The sequence below is a fragment of the Serinus canaria genome, chromosome 5 (genome assembly GCF_022539315.1).
Source record: "Serinus canaria isolate serCan28SL12 chromosome 5, serCan2020, whole genome shotgun sequence".
Classification (NCBI taxonomy): Eukaryota; Metazoa; Chordata; class Aves; order Passeriformes; family Fringillidae; genus Serinus; species Serinus canaria.
This window is the reverse complement of record NC_066319.1, coordinates 23663873-23684433: the sequence shown is the minus strand read 5'-3', so window position 1 is coordinate 23684433 and position 20561 is coordinate 23663873. Positions and strand designations below refer to the sequence as shown.

General features: G+C 41.8%; 2 protein-coding genes across 8 annotated transcripts in view; one reads left to right on the top strand and one right to left on the bottom strand.

Moving 5' to 3' along the window:
- The first annotated feature begins 2166 nt into the window (after window positions 1-2166).
- F2 (coagulation factor II, thrombin) lies at window positions 2167-11966 on the top strand. Its single transcript, XM_009102104.4, has 14 exons — window positions 2167-2313; window positions 3204-3367; window positions 4298-4322; window positions 4522-4572; window positions 5068-5173; window positions 5256-5386; window positions 7002-7298; window positions 7663-7776; window positions 8053-8176; window positions 8663-8830; window positions 9159-9332; window positions 9442-9620; window positions 10858-10928; window positions 11673-11966. The coding sequence occupies exons 1-14, from the start codon at window positions 2235-2237 to the stop codon at window positions 11814-11816; spliced, it is 1827 nt and encodes a 608-aa protein (XP_009100352.2). The 5' UTR covers window positions 2167-2234; the 3' UTR covers window positions 11817-11966.
- Window positions 11967-14619: 2653 nt separating this feature from the next.
- CKAP5 (cytoskeleton associated protein 5) overlaps window positions 14620-20561 on the bottom strand; it is a 51620-nt gene continuing 45678 nt past the window's right edge. For 6 of the 7 annotated variants that reach the window (XM_030240286.2, XM_050974701.1, XM_030240287.2 and 3 more), the window contains 7 exons: window positions 20424-20499; window positions 19409-19597; window positions 19163-19297; window positions 18568-18651; window positions 18315-18474; window positions 16535-16689; window positions 14620-15353 (listed from right to left, as the gene is read on the bottom strand). In XM_030240286.2, the coding sequence (XP_030096146.1) occupies window positions 15099-15353; window positions 16535-16689; window positions 18315-18474; window positions 18568-18651; window positions 19163-19297; window positions 19409-19597; window positions 20424-20499 (1054 nt within the window). In that variant the 3' untranslated portion in view covers window positions 14620-15098. The remainder of the gene's footprint in view (window positions 15354-16534; window positions 16690-18314; window positions 18475-18567; window positions 18652-19162; window positions 19298-19408; window positions 19598-20423; window positions 20500-20561) is intronic. The other variant, XM_050974700.1, reaches the window with a different exon arrangement.

Genomic DNA, 20561 nt, shown 5'->3' with positions numbered 1-20561 from the left:
ATTTGCTTGCAGGAATGGAAGAGTTAAATGTTGGAGAGGTGGAAGTCACACTCCTGGAGAGGTGATAGCTGATGCATGCTGTGCTGCTGCAGAGGCTAACCACAGGAATGGGGGAAACAGAGAGGAGCCCTAGAAGCACATTAGGGAATCAGAAAGGCCACAATGTGGGGAGTCAGCATCTTTAATTACTAACATTGTTGTGAGACATGAGAAAGGGCTGGAAAATGTCCCAGGATGTAGTGAAAATCTCCAATTACAAAGCAAAACATGAAGAAATAGAAGACACCTAAGTGATAGATGGAGCCTTGAGTAATCTAGAGATAAAGGTTTCAGCAGTTACAGTTAACAACCTAGTTGTCCTGATAGGTGGGTTTGTCTTGTATCACAGGGGAAAGAAGAACAGCAGCTGGACAAGAAGCAGCCAGATGTAGTGACAGAATCATCATCAGTTTCAATAATGGTTTTTCAAACAAATGCTTAAGCAACAAAATAAATGTAGGAACCAGAGCAGAAGTAATGTTTAAGGAAGATGGCATAGGTAGGTTTTAGAAGATATTCATACCTGTCTGATAACCAAGCTTAACTGCTGTATTGTAGCATTGCTTAGAGTTAGCCTTATATTCTGTATGATCTCATGGAAGGTAGTAAGACCTTTCCTTTAAAGGAAAGACAAGAAGAGGGTAAAAATCTATGCCTAAGTATAACAACCTTGACTTAGCTGCAGTGTAAATGCTGCCTGGTTATCATAAAGAAGAAACAGAGATGCAAAAATGAAAGTGATTGAGGAGATTGAAAGCTGCTCCTCCTCCAGTTAGGAGTGGAGGTGCCTGTGTGGGACACAGCAGCAGCTCTGACCTCACCACTCTTGTTTGTGCTTTTCCCGGTCCCTGCCTCTGCTCTCTGCCTAAATGCTGCTTCCCCTGCTAAGTAACATGGGTATTTCTAGGGTTGTGTCTAATCCCATTCACATATTCTCCACCCAGGTCATTTCCACCCAGGGAATCCCAGCCATTCCTAAAGATGTCTCTCCAAAATCCATAGCAAGGAGTAGAGATGTCTGTGGATAAGAACAGGAGATACTCTTATTATGTGAGGAAGGAAGCCTCTGCAACTGCTCTTTGCACCAGTGTCCAGAGTCATTCCTCAGCCACCCTAATGCTAATATTTGCACTCCTTCTATGGAGATAAACATTACAGATGTATCAGCTGCACAGAGGCACAGCACAAAATATGCTCCCTGCTGGCAGGAAGCACTTTTGTTCCATGTGGCAATTCCCGAGACTACCCCCACACTGCCGTTTTTCCACTCTTGCCAACAGTCTGCTTGCTGTAGCAATCATTAGAGCCTTCTCAGGTCTGGTAGTCCACTTCTTGACTTAATAGCTGATGTCATGACATCCAGACCATTCCTCTCTCCCTGTTCCTGGAAGCCCTTGTTTTCCTGGCTTGTATTGTGTGTGCTAGGTCCCCACTTGTCAGAGTTTCTGTTTCCTTTTGTATGGACTTTAGTACCTTCCATTATGGGGGGAAGAAAAGGGGGAGCCCAGCCTTCCTGCTGCTTCTTCCTCCTCCATTCAGCTGGAAATTATAAGGTATTGGGAAGAATGCACTGCCAATGGCACTGCTAACTAACCTAACACTGAAACTGTGTGTTGTGGTGCCAAAATAGCTGGGGCTGAGCTTGCTGATAACTTCAGGGAGGAAAGACAACTGAGCACTAGGGAGAATCAGGGGGGCTTGCAGCTAAAAAGAGAAGGACTGGGAATGCCTAAGGAGGTCTCAAAGTCTTCCTGCATTTGAGGCTGCTAGAGTACAGCCTATGAGAAGAGTCAGTGGCAGGGGCCTGAACCAGCATGATGGGGAGTCAGTGATGGTGCCAAGGGCTGCATGGGAGCAAAACCAGGGAAAAGGAGCAAGCTCTCTGGCTGGGATGGCTGTGAGCTGGCAGAGGTACCTCTCTCTGGCCTGAGTTCTCCCTGTGCCCTGGGTCAAACTTGTCCTCTTGCTACTCATGCCATCTTCCTAGATATGAAATAGGAAGTTAAGTAAGGAAACAAAGATGCTCTGACAGGAGGGAGAGATGCCAAGAGAGGAGGGATAAGAGTCCCACTGTCCCTGACACACCACGACCTGGAGTCCTGTTTCTTCATTCTGGTTCAATATTAACCCAGCAGGGCTGTGACTCTGCTTATTCTCCTTCCTTTGCAATTCCCCTGCAGCCAGGGCTGTACAGCATGGCGCAGACCAAAACCATCATACTGAGGGGCCTGCTCTTCTCCAGCCTTCTGCACCTCACCTTGAGCCATGCTGGAGGTAAGACTCAAGGGCAGAAGTACTAGTAGATGACAGGAGGAAGACAGGAATAGTTCTTTCCAGGGGCAACACAGGTGGCAAGTTTTCTTCCTCAAGTCAGGAGGACAAGCTAAAAGCTTGAAGCTGGGAGTAAAAGGGTGCTGAGGATGGAGTGAGCATAGGAGGATGCAGCTGCATCTGCAGCTGGTGACAGCAACTCTGCATTTTATGGGTCACCTGGGAAATGGCAGGGAGGGGACTGTGGCTTAGTCCAGGATCAAGTCTAACATAACCATGGGGCTTTTGAGGATAGTTTTTCTCAGCTGACCTAGGTGACTGCAATTTTCTATTGCCTCCCCAGCTGTCCCTTATCAAAACTTTAGGTCATACAAAATATGCCACCTTCCTGCCCATTGCTCCTTTTGTTAGAGCTTCTGTCTTTTCTTTACATGAGGTTAAGTCCTCTCAGACCTACAGAGTAGGGGAAGACCTGTCTCCAGGTCTCAAATCAGGGGCTCTGAACATAAAATGGAACAAAGCTGTGGTTATCACAGTGGTCTGAGGCTTGCAAGACAGAAATACAGTGGCTGGGGCCAGAGAAAGCAGCAGGCTCAAAGCAAACAAGCCTCTATCTAACTGCAAAGGAGCAGACAAGCTTTGCTGAGGAAGTAGTGTTCCTGTCACTTCTGTTCCTTATAAGTGATGGGAGCTATGACAGGATGAATTCCAGAGAGCCTGCTCTGATCATGAATTGTAGACCTGACAGGGCTTCTCCTCTCCATATGGTGCGCTAGGGAGGCCGGGCTGTGGGATCACATCAGCTGCATGCGGTTTTTGGAAACTGCAAGGGGAGACAAAGGTGCCCTCTGGCTGTGAGCAGCCCTTTGACTGGCAGTGTTCTGACCTGATAGTTTTCCTGGAAAAGGGGCAGGCATTGTCACTGCTCAAGCGCCACCGACGTGCCAACAAGGGATTTCTAGAAGAGATGCTCAAGGGAAACCTGGAGCGAGAGTGCCTGGAGGAGATCTGCAGTTATGAGGAGGCTTTTGAAGCCCTTGAATCCACTGATCAGACGGTACGTACCAGGAAACATTCCCCCGGCCAGCCTCTGTAGGAGACACCAGCAGGGTGCCCACACAGCCAGGGGCCAGGGTTGTAATACTCAATTCTGTGAACCAAAGATGAGGCTGATGAATGCAAACCCCATGGCAAGTGCAGGCTTCCTTAGGGAGCTTCCTGCCTTGAGACACTGCAGGGACTACACCTGAAAGCTCAGGTTCTTTTTTCTCCCTCTTGATGCATGAAGTGACAAGGTGCCATTAGTCCTGAGTAGCATCTTCCACTAGCTCAGCATGGTACCACACATCCCAGACACTCACAGAAACACTGGCATAGTAGTCAAAACACGGGGTGCAGGTTCCTCAGACTTCCTTGAGCTGAAGCTTTTGCACACCCTGTCCTTTTTTCTGGTTCCCAGACTCACTCTGCCAAATTCATGTTGCATCCTATTGGGATTTGCTCCTAGCCCCAAGGCTGGTGTCCTTGCAGAATTTCACACCCCAAAAACCAACAGATAAACAGTAAGGAGCCAGCAAGACACTACCTCTTTGGAGTACTTCAAAAGCAATCAGCCTCAGGCAGCGTGGCAGAGATGAGCAATTCCTACATGTGATCTGTGGCCTTAGAAATTCCGGTTCAGCTGCTTGGACTACTGCACTGTAGGCCACTGCACTGCTTGCTCTGCAGCTTGCTGAAGGTTGTAAACATCTTTGGTCTCTTTAGAAACAACAGTACTTTCTTGGTTCCTGAGTCTTTTTTATAGGAATGTGGTTTTCCTATAAAAAATGGTATTGTATTTTTTGCTTTGACTCCATAGTAATTGGTATAAACAGAGCTAGGTTAGTCTTTTCTTTTGTTGTGATGGGATGTTCTCTTACTGCCTTGAATAGCAGTAGCCAAGAAAGGTTTGATGTTCTGTGTCCCTAACTTTTATTTTTTTTTACAGGATATATTTTGGTCAAAATACCAAGGTAAGTTTTTTGATTCTTGCAGGTACTGTTATTCCTTAGGATGCACTGTCTCATCCTGGAGAGATGGATTCTTCTTTTAAGAGCACGCTTTCCAGAGCTAAGCACTTGTATTTTGTCTCTAGATGATAAAGTAGTTCAAATGATGATGCTTATTTGGATTGCTTTCATATAATGTGTCTCTTTCTTCCTATTTTGCTAGTATGTCAGGGCCTGGGAAAGTCCAGGACAATTCTGGATGCTTGTCTAGAAGGTATGAACTTCATGCTGACCTCAATCTCCTTGATACAGTGAGTGCCAGGAACTTGCTTCCTGCAGAGATTTTACAGAAAAAAAATAAACAGATGTTGGAAAAGCCATCTAATTTTAAAGAAAAATACCAGGAGAGGAATTTGAAATTATTTCTTACTCTTTATTTCCCCAGTAATAATTTCAACAAACAATCTAGTTTGTGCACTGAAATAGCATGGGGTAAATATCCTTATCTTTGCAACACAGTCAGGTGTGAGCAGCCTCTAAAAAACGCTCTGAGCCAAAGCAAAGCCCAGAGCCCTCAGGGATAGCTCCCTCTGATGAAGCCGAGAAAGCTTAGGCTGTGTGCTCTTCTCACAGGAAGAGGCTGCCTCTGCTATTGCAGGCTCATGCACCCAGGAAAAGTTAAAGGGATATGTGAGATGGTACTTCTGACCTTGAAAAATGCAACATCCAGTTCCACTGAGTGGCTTACACTGTGTTGGGATTTTGACAGGTAACTGCGCTCTTGGGCTGGGCCAGAACTATCGGGGAACAATTAGCCAAACCAAGTCTGGGATTGAATGTCAAGTGTGGACAAGCAAATATCCACATATTCCTAAGTAAGTTCATCTCCTGCATACCCCTTTAAGAGTTCTCTGGGGTGTCCTTCCTTCCTAGCCTAACCAGCTTTGTCTCTCATAGATTTAATGCCACCATTTATCCCAACCTCATTGAGAACTACTGCAGGAACCCAGACAACAACTCAGAAGGCCCCTGGTGCTACACCCGCGACCCAACGATAGAACGGGAGGCGTGTCCCATCCCTGTGTGTGGTATGCCCTGCACTCCAGAGAGCCCTTCACTCACAGCAAAACACTGCACTGAGACTGATACTAAAGCAGTCAAGGAGAGGGTTAAGGAGGGGGAATGCTTACATGAACAGAGGTCAGTAGGAGTAGAGAAGCTGCATCTTAAAGGGTAAAGGAGCTGAGGAAGAAAAGTCACTGAGTTGCCCATACATAAGGAGCTGTTTTCGCTAGATTATGCTAATCTAGATCTAAATTAAAACCAGTGTCAGCAGTACACTAGAATGTACTACAGTATTTTCTAGTCAGTCACCCCAAAATCCTGGCCCAGTTGTCTCTAATTTGTGACAGCCATGAGTCATAATGTTTTTTGGTCTGAATTCCTACCTTTAGGACAAAAGAACTACAGTTTGTGCTTGACTGCCTGCCCTAACATTGTTTCCTGTGGTGTACAGTTTAATTGTCACAATCTCATGTAAAGAGAAGATGCCCTTCTCTCATCATTGAACTGAACATGGAGGATCATCCCCCTACACTTACACATTCCCGTTTCTCCCTAGTACAAAGCCATCTCCCCTGGGGCTTGGCCTCTGTCTCAGAAGAACTGGTAAAGGAGAGAACCTTCTCACACAGCAGAAGTTTCATTTTCAAAAACAGACTAGAAGCAACAACTCATTAGCAAAAGCTAGAGGTCAGCAACCATTTTGACATGGGGTTATTTTGAAATTTCAAAAGGCCTTACTATTGCTCTGGTTTGCAGAATCTAACAAACTGAAAAGAAATACTGCTCTGCTCTGAGGCCATCGGGCATCTGTGCTACCTCTGTTCACCAGCTAATTTCTGACCTGCAGTATCTTATAGTTAGACTTCCTGTGTGCATGGATATAGCAGGATTAGAAAAGCCTTGGTTTTGTGCAGTGCTTTTATAATCATGTTGAAATGGCTCAAAAAACAGAAGCCCCACCAATAAAGGTGAATGCTACTTGCCCAATGGCTATTGTGCACCAGAGTAAATAGTCAAATGGGGTCTCTCTTCACATGGGGACTCCCCCTATGCACAAGGAGAAGGCAACCTTGAGGCCAAGCCAAAAGATATTGCTGGGTACCCACTCCTTCAGGAAATGCTGCTTAAAACTTGCAGTCATTAGGACACTTGCAAGAAAAAGTGTGAAAAGTCTTGCAGGGGAATTTTTCACTTATCATTAGATTTAGAAGCATTGGCAAAAGTAAAAGTAAACCACAGTAAAAGTCTCCCCCAAATATGGTGTAGTTAAGCATTTTAGAATAAGGTGTTGAAGGAGCTAATACAGCAGAATTATGATGCTTTAAACACCTACCCATCATCCCTTGAGCTGGTTCTCAAAGATGCCCCAGAAGGAAACACAACATTGTTCCTCATATCTTAGTGACAAACAGGAGTGCGATGAATAGTGCCAGTCTCACTTCACATACTGCCGAACCATCTCTGACACTTCTATATTTTAGAGGGCCAGCACATGCACAGAAACACAGTAGGAGTTCCTAAACATAATGGGAGGCCCCATGGAACTCTAGGCTTTAGTAAAGGGGCTCTGGTGCTATTTGTTAATAGCAATTCTGAGTGCACAGCTGTGGCTTAAATCACAGCTCTCTGTCTTTCCAGGTGAAGATAGAACAACAGTTCCATTCACTCCACGGACCATGGAACCTGCACCAATGGAGCCTTGTGAACCAGAGAAAGGCATGCTTTACACAGGGACTCTCTCAGTCACTGTGTCTGGAGCTAAGTGTCTGCCATGGAACTCTGAGAAAGCCAAAGAGGTGCTCCATGGAAAACAAATTGACCCAGAAGTGGAGCTACAGGAGAATTACTGTCGGAATCCAGACAGAGATGACGAGGGTGCCTGGTGTGTCACAGATGAATCACCCTACTTTGACTACTGTGATCTGCACTACTGCGGTGAGAAGTCTGCTTAGGTTTGGGTAGGCACATATTTGAGGCAGTGGCAAATAACAGGAGTAGAATGAAATGCTTGGTCTGGGAGGAATAGAGAAGGATGCATGTGCACCACGCACACTGGAGTCGTGTTTGTCCATATATCACATGTACTAACCTGCCTTAGGTGGAATAGCATTGTTACCTCTCTCAGGTGTTCTCCCAGAAAACTCACACTGCTGGACAAGGCATATTAAAAAGAGCATTGGTGTTTTAAAACATTATTCCTTCATCAGACTCACTGTGTGGGGAAAGGAACATTTACATTGCTGATAATTATGGCAACTACACTTAAACATTCTGCCTTGTTTGTCTTTCCATCTCTCAGACAGCTCGCTAGAGGATGAGAACCAAGAGTCTGAGGGAATATCAGGACGCTCTACACTTCCTAAAGAGTTCAAACCCTTCTTTGATGAAAAAACTTTTGGTTCAGGTGAAGCAGGTAAGTAAAAACTCTAGGTACAGCATGTTTGCAGAAAGGCTATAGCTTCTTCCCATTCGCTGTTCCTCCAAAACATCAGCTAGCCAAAAGCCGTTAAAAGCAGGGGAAGATACTGAAATTCCTTGAAGAACTCTCAAAAGTCAATATCCAGTTCCAATCATGGAGCTAGTATGCACTTACTTTCTAAGATCTTCCAGCTTCACATGCTGACTGCAGATAACAGTTCTCCACTGTGATTTAGGTACAGTAGCAAAGCCAGATTGCTTATTTTTTCAGATTGTGGCACTCGTCCTTTATTTGAGAAGAAAAAGATAACAGACAAAAGTGAGAGGGAGCTGTTGGATTCCTACACAGGAAGAATTGTCAGTGGGGATGATGCAGAAGTTGGCAGCGCCCCCTGGTAAGTATTGTCTTTGCATAGTCTTTGGGAATTGTGTTTTCCTTCTCTTCAGCTTATGCAGGTCGAAATAAAAGGGCTTTCCTATCTTGGGCAATATGCAAAAATTACAGATTCTAATCAGAGCTTCTCCAAGTGGTTGACAGAGCAGGACTAAAATAGCTGGAAAGAAACTCACCTATTGAATCAAGTAAGCAACCACCAGAGAAAGTAAGTGTGTTGGTGTGTTTCATCTTCATGTCTTCCTCTTTTTCCAGCTTTGCTGGAACAAAAAGGATGAGAAACTTCTTCACGTAAAAGAAATGGGGTAAATAAATGGCCTACTACATAGGATATACATGTTCAGGGAAGACTTGCTACAGAGCTATTCACTCTGTTTTGTCAGTATAGAGCAATGCTGTTTTCTGCTCACTGCCCAATCTGCACTTTTTGCAAGACACCAGGACCCATTTAGTCCTGCTAAGGGCTTCCTTCCTCCTCATGTCTCAGGCAGGTGATGCTCTACAAAAAGTCTCCTCAGGAGCTGCTGTGTGGTGCCAGCCTCATCAGTGACAGCTGGATCCTGACTGCTGCTCATTGTCTTTTTTATCCACCCTGGGACAAGAACTTAAGTACAAGTGACATATTGGTGCGGATTGGCAAGCACGTAAGAGCAAAGTAAGAGTCTTAATGAAGTGAGAAGGAACTAGACTTCCTCTTGAAGTAATGAGATACTTTGGAGTTGGGCTGTCATTCAGTATCCACAGAAGTATTATAACTAATGTTACATGCCTCTCAATAAGGATCTAATGGGGCTGTCATTTGCTGCTCTTTTTGATCCTGAAGGCTGAAGCGAAAGGGAGCAAGGAAGCCTGGGAAATCTAAAAGGGTGCTCCTATGTAAAGACAGCATTGTCTCAGAGGGTACAAAGCTGAGAGTATCATAAACTCCAAAAGACTCTCAGCTGCTACTGTACAGCAAGTTCTTTTCTTCATAACTATTTCAGATATGAAAAGAATAAAGAGAAGATTGCTCTATTGGATAAAATCATCATCCATCCCAAGTACAACTGGAAAGAGAACATGGACCGAGATATTGCACTCATGCACTTAAAGAGACCCATCAGCTTCAGTGACTATATCCATCCTGTCTGCCTGCCTACCAAAGAGGTTGTGCAGAGGTGAGAAGAGAGAGAAAAACAAGACTTCTCAAGACTATTGGCAGTAAGAGTGCCAGGCAGAAGAAAGCTGTTACAATACATTTAATTATACTTGTGCTTCCTTCCACAGGCTGATGCTGGCAGGTTACAAAGGGAGGGTAACTGGTTGGGGAAACTTGAAAGAAACATGGGCCACTAGCCCCTCCAACCTGCCCACGGTTCTGCAACAAGTCAATGTACCCATTGTAGATCAAAGTACCTGCAAGGCATCCACCAAAGTTAAAGTCACTGACAACATGTTTTGTGCAGGTAAGTAACACTGGAGTCACAGGCACAACTTACCACAAAAGTCAAGGGCTCTGAGCTCCTGGTGTGACTCCTGCAGCTAGGTTACTTTCTGATAAATTTGCAAATGCCCTCCACAAAGAATAACTTTGCCATCATAAGAAATTTCTCAGCTCTCAGAAAATGTGAAAGCTGGAGAACTTAAAGCTAGGAATAAAGTTTGCAACACCAACCTGTGTCAGGCATTAGTCTAATGGTACTATGCAGCAGCAGCTGTGGGAGAACTAAGCACAAATAAAATTATCTTTTCACCAGTACAGAGAGCAGTTGAGTGACTTCCTAAATGAAAGGCTGCACACCTTTTATTCTGTCTGCTAGCTTGTCTCAGTCTTTTGGAGCCCATTCATACTTATGGCCACAAATTTTGAAGGCTCCTACCTTCCTAAATCTCTTCTAGCATACCCTTTTTGAGTGAGAAGGGAAATGGACACAGAATTCAAATTACCAAGTTACTATGGATTTATGTACCAGTTTAATAGTTTCTGATGTATTCTTCATTTGTGCAGACTTTATCCGTTCCTACAAGCAAGCCTTGAGATTTTTGACTAAATTTGTGCTGCTTGCATCTAAACGCATGTGACTGCTTGAGTTAGGATGGAAGCCAACTACACAAGTGTGCTGAAAATACAGAGCTCATCTGGATTCTCTTTCTAAACAACATTCTATGAAATAGCTGGCATGCAGACATAGAGAAAAAATGGAGACATGGGTGATGGGAATGTGCAGAGATACTATCCAGTTTATCAGGAATGAATGAAATCCTCTTCCTCTTCATAGTGATACTGTAGGAAGACAGCTAGGGAGAGGAAAAGCAGAACATACAGTGACAGGAAAGTAAAAGGGGGGATAGCAGTGAATCTCTAGTAAATAGAAGAAGAGGGAAGACAGATTGCTACAAATAAGGTTCTAAGACAAGACAAGCACAGTAGTTCAAGCTACAGCTGTTGTTAGTGCAACTGACACTAACACCAATTCTGATGAAAAAACAGGAATGAGAGCAGAGGGTAGATTCAAGAATGCTGCAAAGACAGATGCAAAGTTAGAATTTTTTTAATATGAAAAACAGAAGTCCAAGTTGACAGAATCAGCAATCTCATGGGTCCCAAAACATTTGTGCCATTTATCCCAAAACCTTAAAGAAAACATGGCCAACAACAGCCACTCCCCCTACAGTCAAATATCCATTTTTTCTTGCCTGTAGGTTACAGTCCTGATGCGCTTAAGAGAGGAGATGCCTGTGAAGGGGACAGTGGGGGACCTTTTGTAATGAAGGTATGTTCAACAAGTTCAAGCTTATAAGACATATGAAGATAGGTTTGTTCTGTACTGAAATTCATAGTCAAAAAAAAAAGCAGCAGAGTTGAGCCACTGCTGAGTGGCTGAAGCAAACCCAGCTCATGCCCAAAGTGAGCAATGGAGACCAATCCTGCAGTCATCCAGCCTCATTTCTATACTGAGCTCTCAGCATATTGGGAGATCACCTGCAGGATGCATGAGTGATGGCTAATTCTTAACTAGAGATTTAAGAGTAGAGACAAAATTACTCCAACAACTGTTGGAGATGCCAGTCTGAATCCCAAAGTAGCATCCATCATTAAACAGACTGGGGCACATCCAAGGCTTAGATCTGAGAGGGCAACAAAGCTGCTAAACAATCCAGAACTCAGGTCTCATGAGGTGTGGCTGAGGGGGCTGGGCTTGTTTAGTCTGAAGAAAAGGAAGCTCAGGGGAGACCTCCTGGAAGGAGGTTGTAGCTAGGAGGCACTCAGCCTCTTCCTCCTGTCAAACAAAGGACAAGAGAAAACGGCCTCAAGCTGAGCCAAGGGAGGTTCAAGTTGGACATCAGGAGGAATTTCTTCAGTGAAAGAGTGCATTTAGTGTTGTGGTATAGTTAACACGGTGGTGTTTGGTCAAAGGTTGGACTTGATCTTGGAAGTCTTTTACAACCTTAATGATTCTGTGATTCAATCAAGGTCTTTTACTCCTTCTGTCAATCTAATTTTTTGTTTACTTTAGAACCCAGATGACAACCGCTGGTATCAAGTGGGAATAGTTTCATGGGGAGAAGGCTGTGACCGAGATGGCAAATATGGATTTTACACCCATGTATTCCGCCTGAAAAAGTGGATACGAAAAGTCATCGAAAATCAAGGGCGATAGACGAAGCATTTACCTTTCCTGGTCTCAGTTTTGCTACAATGCTCCACTTTAAAACATAAGCATAGAAGATACTGAAGTAAAACAAGTTATATCCTTACAACTTGACAAAAGGAAGATCTTATCCTTTGAAAATAAAAGCTCTGAAACCCATCTTCTTCCTTTTATTCATGCTGAGTTTAGGTGCAGTTGTATCTAAGTCATGACAGTAGCCAGGAGTGCCACAGCACTAGCAATACTTGTCCTTCAAATCCCCTCCCTTCCATCAGCCATAATCAACAGGTTTCGGACAATGGCCTTGTCAGTCATAGCAAGCAAGAATATGCCCTCATGCCCTCTCCCTTTCCTCCCTTCAAGACAACTAATATTGTTCTAGTTTTTGACCCATATATGTACCAGAGATAACCACCCAACAGTACCTGTAGCATTCCACAAAACACCAATGTCAAAAGGAAAGCAATTAGAAGCCGTTTTGATCAGAAAACATTGTTTACACTACAACAGCCAGCAATAAATACCAGCACCACTGTGTGCAATTCATCCTACAAAAGAATAGTGGCTTGAATAGATTAAGCAGCACTTCCAGTAAGTTCCTACACAGCAGGTGGTGCTGGGTCCTCATTGTGTATCTTCCACCTGCACAGCAAGATTCTGAAGGAAGCAATTCATGTAGTCATTGTCAAAGCCTGCAGTGAAAACATCCTGAACTATACCTGTTTGCTTGTGTTATAAAGGCTGTTTAGGGATCTCTCCAAAAACAAGCTTCAGTCTTTCATAAACTCCTCCTTAGTAGGAATTTGTTGACCACTGAGGACCCAGAAGTACAGCAGTAAACACAAATTATTGACCAGCCAATTTTCTACTAAGACAATCGTGCCTTTTTTTTTTCCCAAATAAAGCACAAAAACCAACCTCTCAATGAAATATGAAGAAAACAAACCTCAACAGCTCAAGTTTCATGACTGTTTAAAGTCATTGATAACCATATAACAGTGAACACTGAAAATGCTTAGCCCTTCTAATGTTTAAATTTTAAGCCTCACCCCTTCAATACTACCAAATCTGTGACAAAAGAAGGGAACCAGGACCATACAGTTTCTGGAGAAAGTCACTGTTCATATTGACTTGTTACAAACAATACAGAAGAATTATTTTTAAAATTCAGTTTAATGTTATTTAAATATTGTCTGGGCTAAAGATTAGGCTTTATTAATTTATGTGCACAAGTTTTAGTTCAGAACTCCCAGGATATTGAGTCCAACCAAACACTACAAAGACACAGGGCAAAAACTCTATTAATAAAAACAACTGTATCTTTTGCTACTTAATTATTCCTGTATTTCAATTCTGAGTCAGCTTCAAATTTAAAATAGTTTATGCAGGTTTGCAGGCATTGCTGTTTTACATCCTGAGCTAATTAACAAATAGTTCTTCAGAATGTCTGCTGAATATGGTAAAGGAACATATGGATTAATTAAAATGTCACTAAGTTTCAGAGAGCAGCTAGTAATTGAGAGGTAGTGGCAGTAACTCTAGTGTAACTCTAGCCAACACAAACTATTCACAAACTGCCCCAGTTTAAGTGCACAAAACCACAGCACTTACCAATAAGGGCCAAACCTCCACTTGTAACAGAGCTCTGTTCCACAAGTGCACACCCATTTCAGGTTATGAGGAGACTATGACTACTAAATCGAGGCAGTGGAGCAATGAATGGCATCATATCAGTTAACACCGGATGGAGAATGCTCGTGATCACCTGCTATCACAGTGTGCAAACTCACCATAAGCACCAAGCAGCATTATGTCAACTGCAACCCCAGCCTAGGGGTCCTGTGAAAGGAAGATTTCAGACATTTGCAGAAGCTCTGGCATAGATCTGTAGTACAAGTACTAATTTAAAGTCACGTTTTTACTGTAATCAGGCAAGACAGTTTCAGCAATGGCTCTTAGGCAGAGACTGCTGATCCACATAGCAAACAACAAAAGCAGCAGTTACATGGAACAGATTAAAAATCTAGCATAGAAGTGTGTTATTTTAAGCCTGCCTGTCCAACCCTTCAATAACTCTGTTCTAGCTATGAAACAGATGTGCAATTTATGCTACACAACCAGTTTTCACATGGAAGTGCAGCAGTAAGGTGAAAATACATGACCTCCCTAGAAATGAAAGGGCTAGAAAGGATACGCAGTATGTCTGTCTTAAATCTTCATTATTTGGAGCTTCTGAAAAAGGCTCTTCACTCATTTAAAAAAAAAAAAGAAGTGGCTACAACTTTTGCAGACTAGTTCTGTTAGATGTCTTAGTTAAAAAATGGTAACATCTGATGTTTAAGAGCAAAAAGAATGTAGTGAAGGAGGTTTACCTGCATGAGGAACACTGCTTAACCAGATGAGTTCAGGATAAATGAGTCCACTGACTATACACCACTGCTACTCTATTCCATATCATCAGCAGCAGGCTCCCTCAAAGAAAGCTCCCTCAGTTGGGACCACACAATCTGGGTAAAGGCATCACAAGGACTAGATAATTCAAAATAAACATTTCAGCAAAGTAAATATTTTCAAGTTACAGAAACATTCCAAAACAAAAAAAGCAACTATATAAAAAATGTACTGCTGCTCATAGAAGAGTGCAAAGTCTCAAGACTGCACCCACAGACAGTGTATTTCCACTCATCTTCCTTACAGTGTATCCACACTCCAAGGTTCACATCAGCTTAGTTCAGTTTCTAGATGCCCAGTCACTAACATTCAGAAATAGTGACCTCTAACCAGCAGTTGCTGCTGTTCCTGTAGAGGCTGGTATAGTTAATGCAAACTTTATTTACAAAAGACACTTAAATTAGTTACTTCATGCCATGTGTCCATACAGAATCAACAGTTCAAGGATTACATGGAGAAGAATTCACAAAATTAAAAGTGAAATCACTAAAGGTCTTCTAAGAGTTAAGAACTAGGAAAAGATTTTAAAGACAACTTTACAAATAAAAACCCCAAGTCATGAGAAACTAGTCCGAGCAAGAGGATGGTTGTTTACAGGTCTGTACACTAAAACTAATACACAGACAGCCTTCTATTGTCAAAGAGATGCTCATTGAGAAGCAGATTATGTACAAATACTTGTGCCACAATAACTCAACCCCCCAAAATCCACTGTATTATACATAAACCAGTTTGTATACATTAGGCCTAAATGAGGCCATTTAACTATGAAGACTTCTAGTTTAGTAAACTAAAGCTGAAGACAGCCCCAAGCAACAGCGATACCGTCTCTTTGCATCTCTATTTGCGACTGCTTTTTATTCTCTCCAATCTTTTTTTCAAGTCATCAATATTGGCCGCTGCAGAAGAGGGTGAAGCCAGGGTAGTGCCAATGCCAGAGGAATGAGTCTGATTGGAGTCCAGGTCCAGATGTTGGTACTGCTCCCGGGACTCACGCAGCTGGGAGAGCTTACTGTGAAGCATATCTGTAGAGGATGCAACTGTAGGGAGTGTTGGTTTAGAGAGCAGAGATGTCAGAGGGGGTCTGTCTTCCTGCTATGAGGGAGAAAAGTGAAGTGTTAAGACATATAGTGGTAAAGGCCACATAAAATGTACAAATTATAATCAATGGCTTTTCATCTCTACAAGCAATAAAAACAGAGGAAAGGGAAAGAGCACAAGTGGACGCAAGAGGATCTGGAGTAATAAAGTCAGTTGCTGTCAAAGTCAGAACCATGCAAAGCTAATTACTATGCTCAATCATCTGAGTAGTTAATGTTTAATTTTATGTCAATAGGGACACAAAGAAACTAGTCTTTCAAGATCAAAAAGCTTCCTGCAGATCAGAGTTTTACTGAGATTGAGTGCCAGAGTCTTGAACAGCCTAAATTCTAACACAAGAGAAAAATCCCTGCTATGTGCAACATCAGCAGACAATGAATTTTCTGGAAGAATGAGAAGAGGAAACTGGCAAGACTGAACCTGTCAAAGACTTAGTGTCAATTCACTGTTCTTTTACCAATGGATGGTTCCATCTGAGTTACTTACCTTGTTACTATGATCTAGGAAAAATTTCCCTTCCTCAGAGCTCTAAGCTGATACTCAAATTTGTGTCAAAGGTTAAAACAGTGATACATCTGGATGACTATTCCTAGAGTGAACATCACTTCACACCAATTCAAATTTCAGGAATTGGCACTAGATTCCTAACACACTGTAGGAAATTTTGGTCCACAGATTTCCAGTACTAACTCATTCAGCATTCCTGCACCTCAGAATCCATACACCCCAAAAATATAAAATTTTAAAGTTTTAATCAGATCTCATGGTTGTTTTAGAGCAGAAAGTCTAGAAGTTCCACATCCTTCATCTCTGAGGTATTAACTTTTAGAGAACAGTTATTTTTGAACCTTTCTGAGACTCAACTTCCCAGCAAGGAAAGACAATAAGCTACAGACCTGTAGAAACAACCTGCACACAACACCAGCAATGCAGACAGAGCAGATTGAAATGCAAGCCTACTTGGCCAAGCAACGAGATTAAAGCCATTTATATTAGGCACAGTGACATGCAGTGAGTAGCCAGGATATGCATTTTATAAATGAAAGATCATAAATTCTGATTGGAATCTGCCTTCTGGCATTTGAATTAATAAGAAAAAAAAAAGAAAAAAAAAAAAGGTAAGTGCAAATCAAGTGCCTCTCCAGGGGATTTACAAGTGCTGTGAAGTACAATACCTTTGCATTGTCGAGGCCACAACGCTGCCTGAGGATTTTTAATCTTTCCAAGTAAACTGAAGGCCCCACTTCCTCCCCATTTGTGTTTCCTATCGATGAAGATACAGTGTGGGTAGACGCAGGAACACATGTTCCTTCCATCTGAGAAGAAATTCCTGGAAGATGAGGGGAAGGATGGAGGAGAGTTAAAAAATTTAAAACGTCAAAAAAGCATAAACCTCTTGGCCAGTTCCTTGAAATAAGATGAAATGGATGAAGAATTAATGAACCTATTATTTGCTAGTTATTAGCATTTGCTGGTATAGATATATCTGGCCTTTCATTTCCTTGCAAAAATGACAACTGAAAACCAAGAAAAGAAATGGAGAAATTTAAGGAATGGCTGCAGAGCAGCTTTAGAAGTCCCAAAGCCAATAGCTGAAGAGAACAGTGCAGGGAGAGGAAGATGTTGATGTGCATCAGCAGTGACCATAATGTCTAGCAGGAGAATTGAGCAACTGGCAAGGTGAGAAATACTTGGAGTTGTCTTTTTCTAGTTAAGTCGTACTTTTGGGCTTACCACTGACTCTAACCCCTTTTTACCTCTCATTTGTGCAACTTGAAGCTTTTTATTCCAACACAGTCTCAAAGAGTGATTTCTGGAATGCACATAACAAGGTTTTTAAAGCTTCCCTACCAAGAGACTAGAAAAGGAATTTACATGATGAAAAAAAGTTTTCCATTATTAAAAGAATTGCAAATTCTTTCTTAAGACTTAGCATGGACAAGGATTTGTTCTCACTAATTTACAACAAGGATGTTTAAAAAAGATGAAAGGAGAATTAAGGTTAAGCATTTATATCTTACTCTAAATAAAGCACTGTTGCAATATGGAACATGTTTTATTATATCAGACAAAGTTAGGGAAGAAAAAAAGACAACCATGGCATGTAAATTTGGTTTTGAAAACTGCTGAACTAGTATTTCTCAGTTGTACAGACTTTCACAATGCAAGGTAGAATTTTCTGTCCTACATAGGTGGACACACTTAGGAAGTTCTTAAAGAACCTCATATCGTCCATCTTCCTAAAGGAATCTGCAATACAGGGACAGGAGAAGGAGCAGTAGTAGAAGAAGGCTCAAGTTTCACAGGACACTATGAAAAGAGTAAGAAATATAGGTTACAGGTAGTTTTGCTAGACTGTGTATCAGCTTTTACAGTCAGCTAATAATTTGTCACATTCCTTCCCTAATGTCATTAAATACTCCTTCGCATTTATCTGCAATGAAAAGACTCAGCGACAAACAGTTTTACAGTAATTCATCCAATTAATTCCAAATTCCGCAGAAACAGTTAATGTTATTTAAAATAAGCTTGCCAATTCCACAGAAAATACTATTGAAAGCATCCTATATGTTTTTTAGTAAAAAAATAAAAGGAGAATCTGACAGCTGGTGCTGCTGTTTTAAACCAGCTTTATACCTTGCAGAATCAATTCTTGATACCAGATATATGAAACAGGCTAATGTTCAATCCACACTACAGGATATGGATTAGAACCACATGTTTGCCAAGCCTATCAGATATTTTCTACATTTAGTGTGGTTCTAACTTCTGGTTTTGTAAACAAAGAATGCATACTCCCTAAAAATGCTGCCTCATGAAGCAACTCAAGCAGCAAGAAAATACATGGCTTGCTTCAGAAATCCATGAACTCATGCAAATATTAATTTCTACCAGGAGACCTGTAACTTTTATTTCTGTTTCTCACAAACCAATGAGTTTTGCTATGACACATACCTGTAGAAGTAGCAATGCGTCCTTTCCCTTCCCGTTCTGTTTCTATCAGTCGGAGGCCTCTTTCCACATAGCTTTGGAAGAACTGTGAGGAATTTTTCAGGAAGGGCTCAATGTCCGCATCAGAATACTTCTTTTTGTATTCATATAGTTCTGCCAGACCCTGGGAGGGAAGAGTTGCTATGTATTACTACAACTGCTGCGTACACTATTCTAGTGTATCATGCTCTCTTTCTTGCAGGAAGGGGGCACTCACCTCCTTGGTGTTCTCCTTTGAGCCAATCTTCTTAAATATTTCTGCCAAAATATCATTGACTTTGGCTTTCGAAGCCTTTTCCTCCTAAACAAATAAACAAAAGGAGACTTTTAAAACAAGGAATAAAACCAAAAAGCAATCAGACAAACCCATGACATGCTCACACCTGCAAGCTAGATACAGAACTTCCAAGATGAAGAAAACCTTGAAGTGATCAGGGTTCTATACAGCCACTTTATATACAGAATGTGAACAAGGACATTATGAAGCTGTAGGACTCCTTCTCAGAAGTTTAAAACCTGTTTTGGATATGGCTAACTTTTAGTAGATCAGATGCAGTATCATGCAGCATAAAACATTTACTGCACATTTGAATTTCCTGCAGAGTACTTCATCCTGGGATATGCACAGAATACTCAGGTAAACACACACAACAAATTCCCAAAACAGCCATAAATGAAAAATTCACTTTACAAGAGTATTTCCAACATTCGTTGCATGTTGAAAAGGGAATCACTACTTACACAAAATTTAGTTTGCTTCTTAAAATGAATTGCTTTACACTCCCTTCCCCTGCCAACACATCTTTACTTACTATGCGAGAAGCTCCTTTTTCTGTATCCTTATCAGCTTTTCCAGTCTGTTCCATAGTGTGTTTCATTAGTCTGCAAAGGTGAGCTTCTAGCTCAGACTCATTTTTGTTGTCTATCATTGTTAAATGATCTAAGATCTAAAATGAGAAAAAAGGGTAATTTAAAAAAAGGGAAAAAAAAAAGAGGAAATACTCTGAAGACTGCATGAACATCCAATTTAAAAATATGTGACTAGTGATTGCTCTGACCTTGGGCCCTTTCAGCTTGCACAGGGTGTGAAGGAGTGTCTTCAGTGTCCTAATAGGGAACTCACTCTTACATTGCTTCAGCTTCTCTTTGGGAAAGACCTTCATGAAAATGTGGATATCCAGCAGGATCCGATCCAGATTGATGTTATTGATGGTTTCCGGAAGAAGACGCACCATTCTCCACAGACACTGGAACGAGAGGCTGACTTAAAGCAAGACAACTCAAGAAAGAAGCACTTGATTATATAAGAAGTTACACAACACTATCACTGAGCCACTTCACTCTGCTAGCACATCGTACAGGCATGCATTATGTCTGCTGCTCAAGCTATATTTGCACTAGTACGTACTATCTCTTTATAACTGGCTGTACAGTATCCAGATCTTTTAGAGCTGATGCATAAGTAAGGTACTGATTTATCTACCTATAACTGGAGACTGAATGCTTTGTGTGAAGAAATTTCAGCAGATAATACATACATACATACATACATATATATATATATATATATATATATGCCATGCACACCTGCACATAGCACAAGTTCTTTAGGTTTAACCTCATTAAGAATGCCTGAGCTGTCTTTAAGTCATACCAGTTACAAAAGGGTGTTGTATGGTAAGAAAAGATCATGCTCATGCTTTAAGGGCAGACATTTGCCTGTTCACTCTGCCTATCAATACAGATGACAGGATAGAAGTCAGCTCCAGCCTGGCACTGTTTGAATCCATAGTACAGTGCTGAAGCAAACAAGCCCAGCAGGTGACTGTATGGAGGACTGCACCTCTGTGTGGAGTTTGTATTAGTGTACACAAGCTTCTGTAAACTATTACCAGGTGTTACGCTCCCTCTAAAAGTCCCTATATGTAACATCTAGTAATATCAGAATTATAGAAGTTGTAAGCAATATTTGGACACTAATTATGGACACTAATTTTTTTAACTCCATCTGTTCTTTCAGGTAAGATGATTAAGAGAAACCACCTAAGTTCAAAATCTCTACTACAGGCTCACCTTCATGACAAGTTCTGAAAACTTAGGAGAGCTGGCTGTTGCTAGAAGACTGTCTTGGAGCAGGACAAGCAGAGCACTAGAAGGAATAAATTTATAAAGGTTACACAAAAGAAGTGCTATACTTAAGAAAAAAACCAT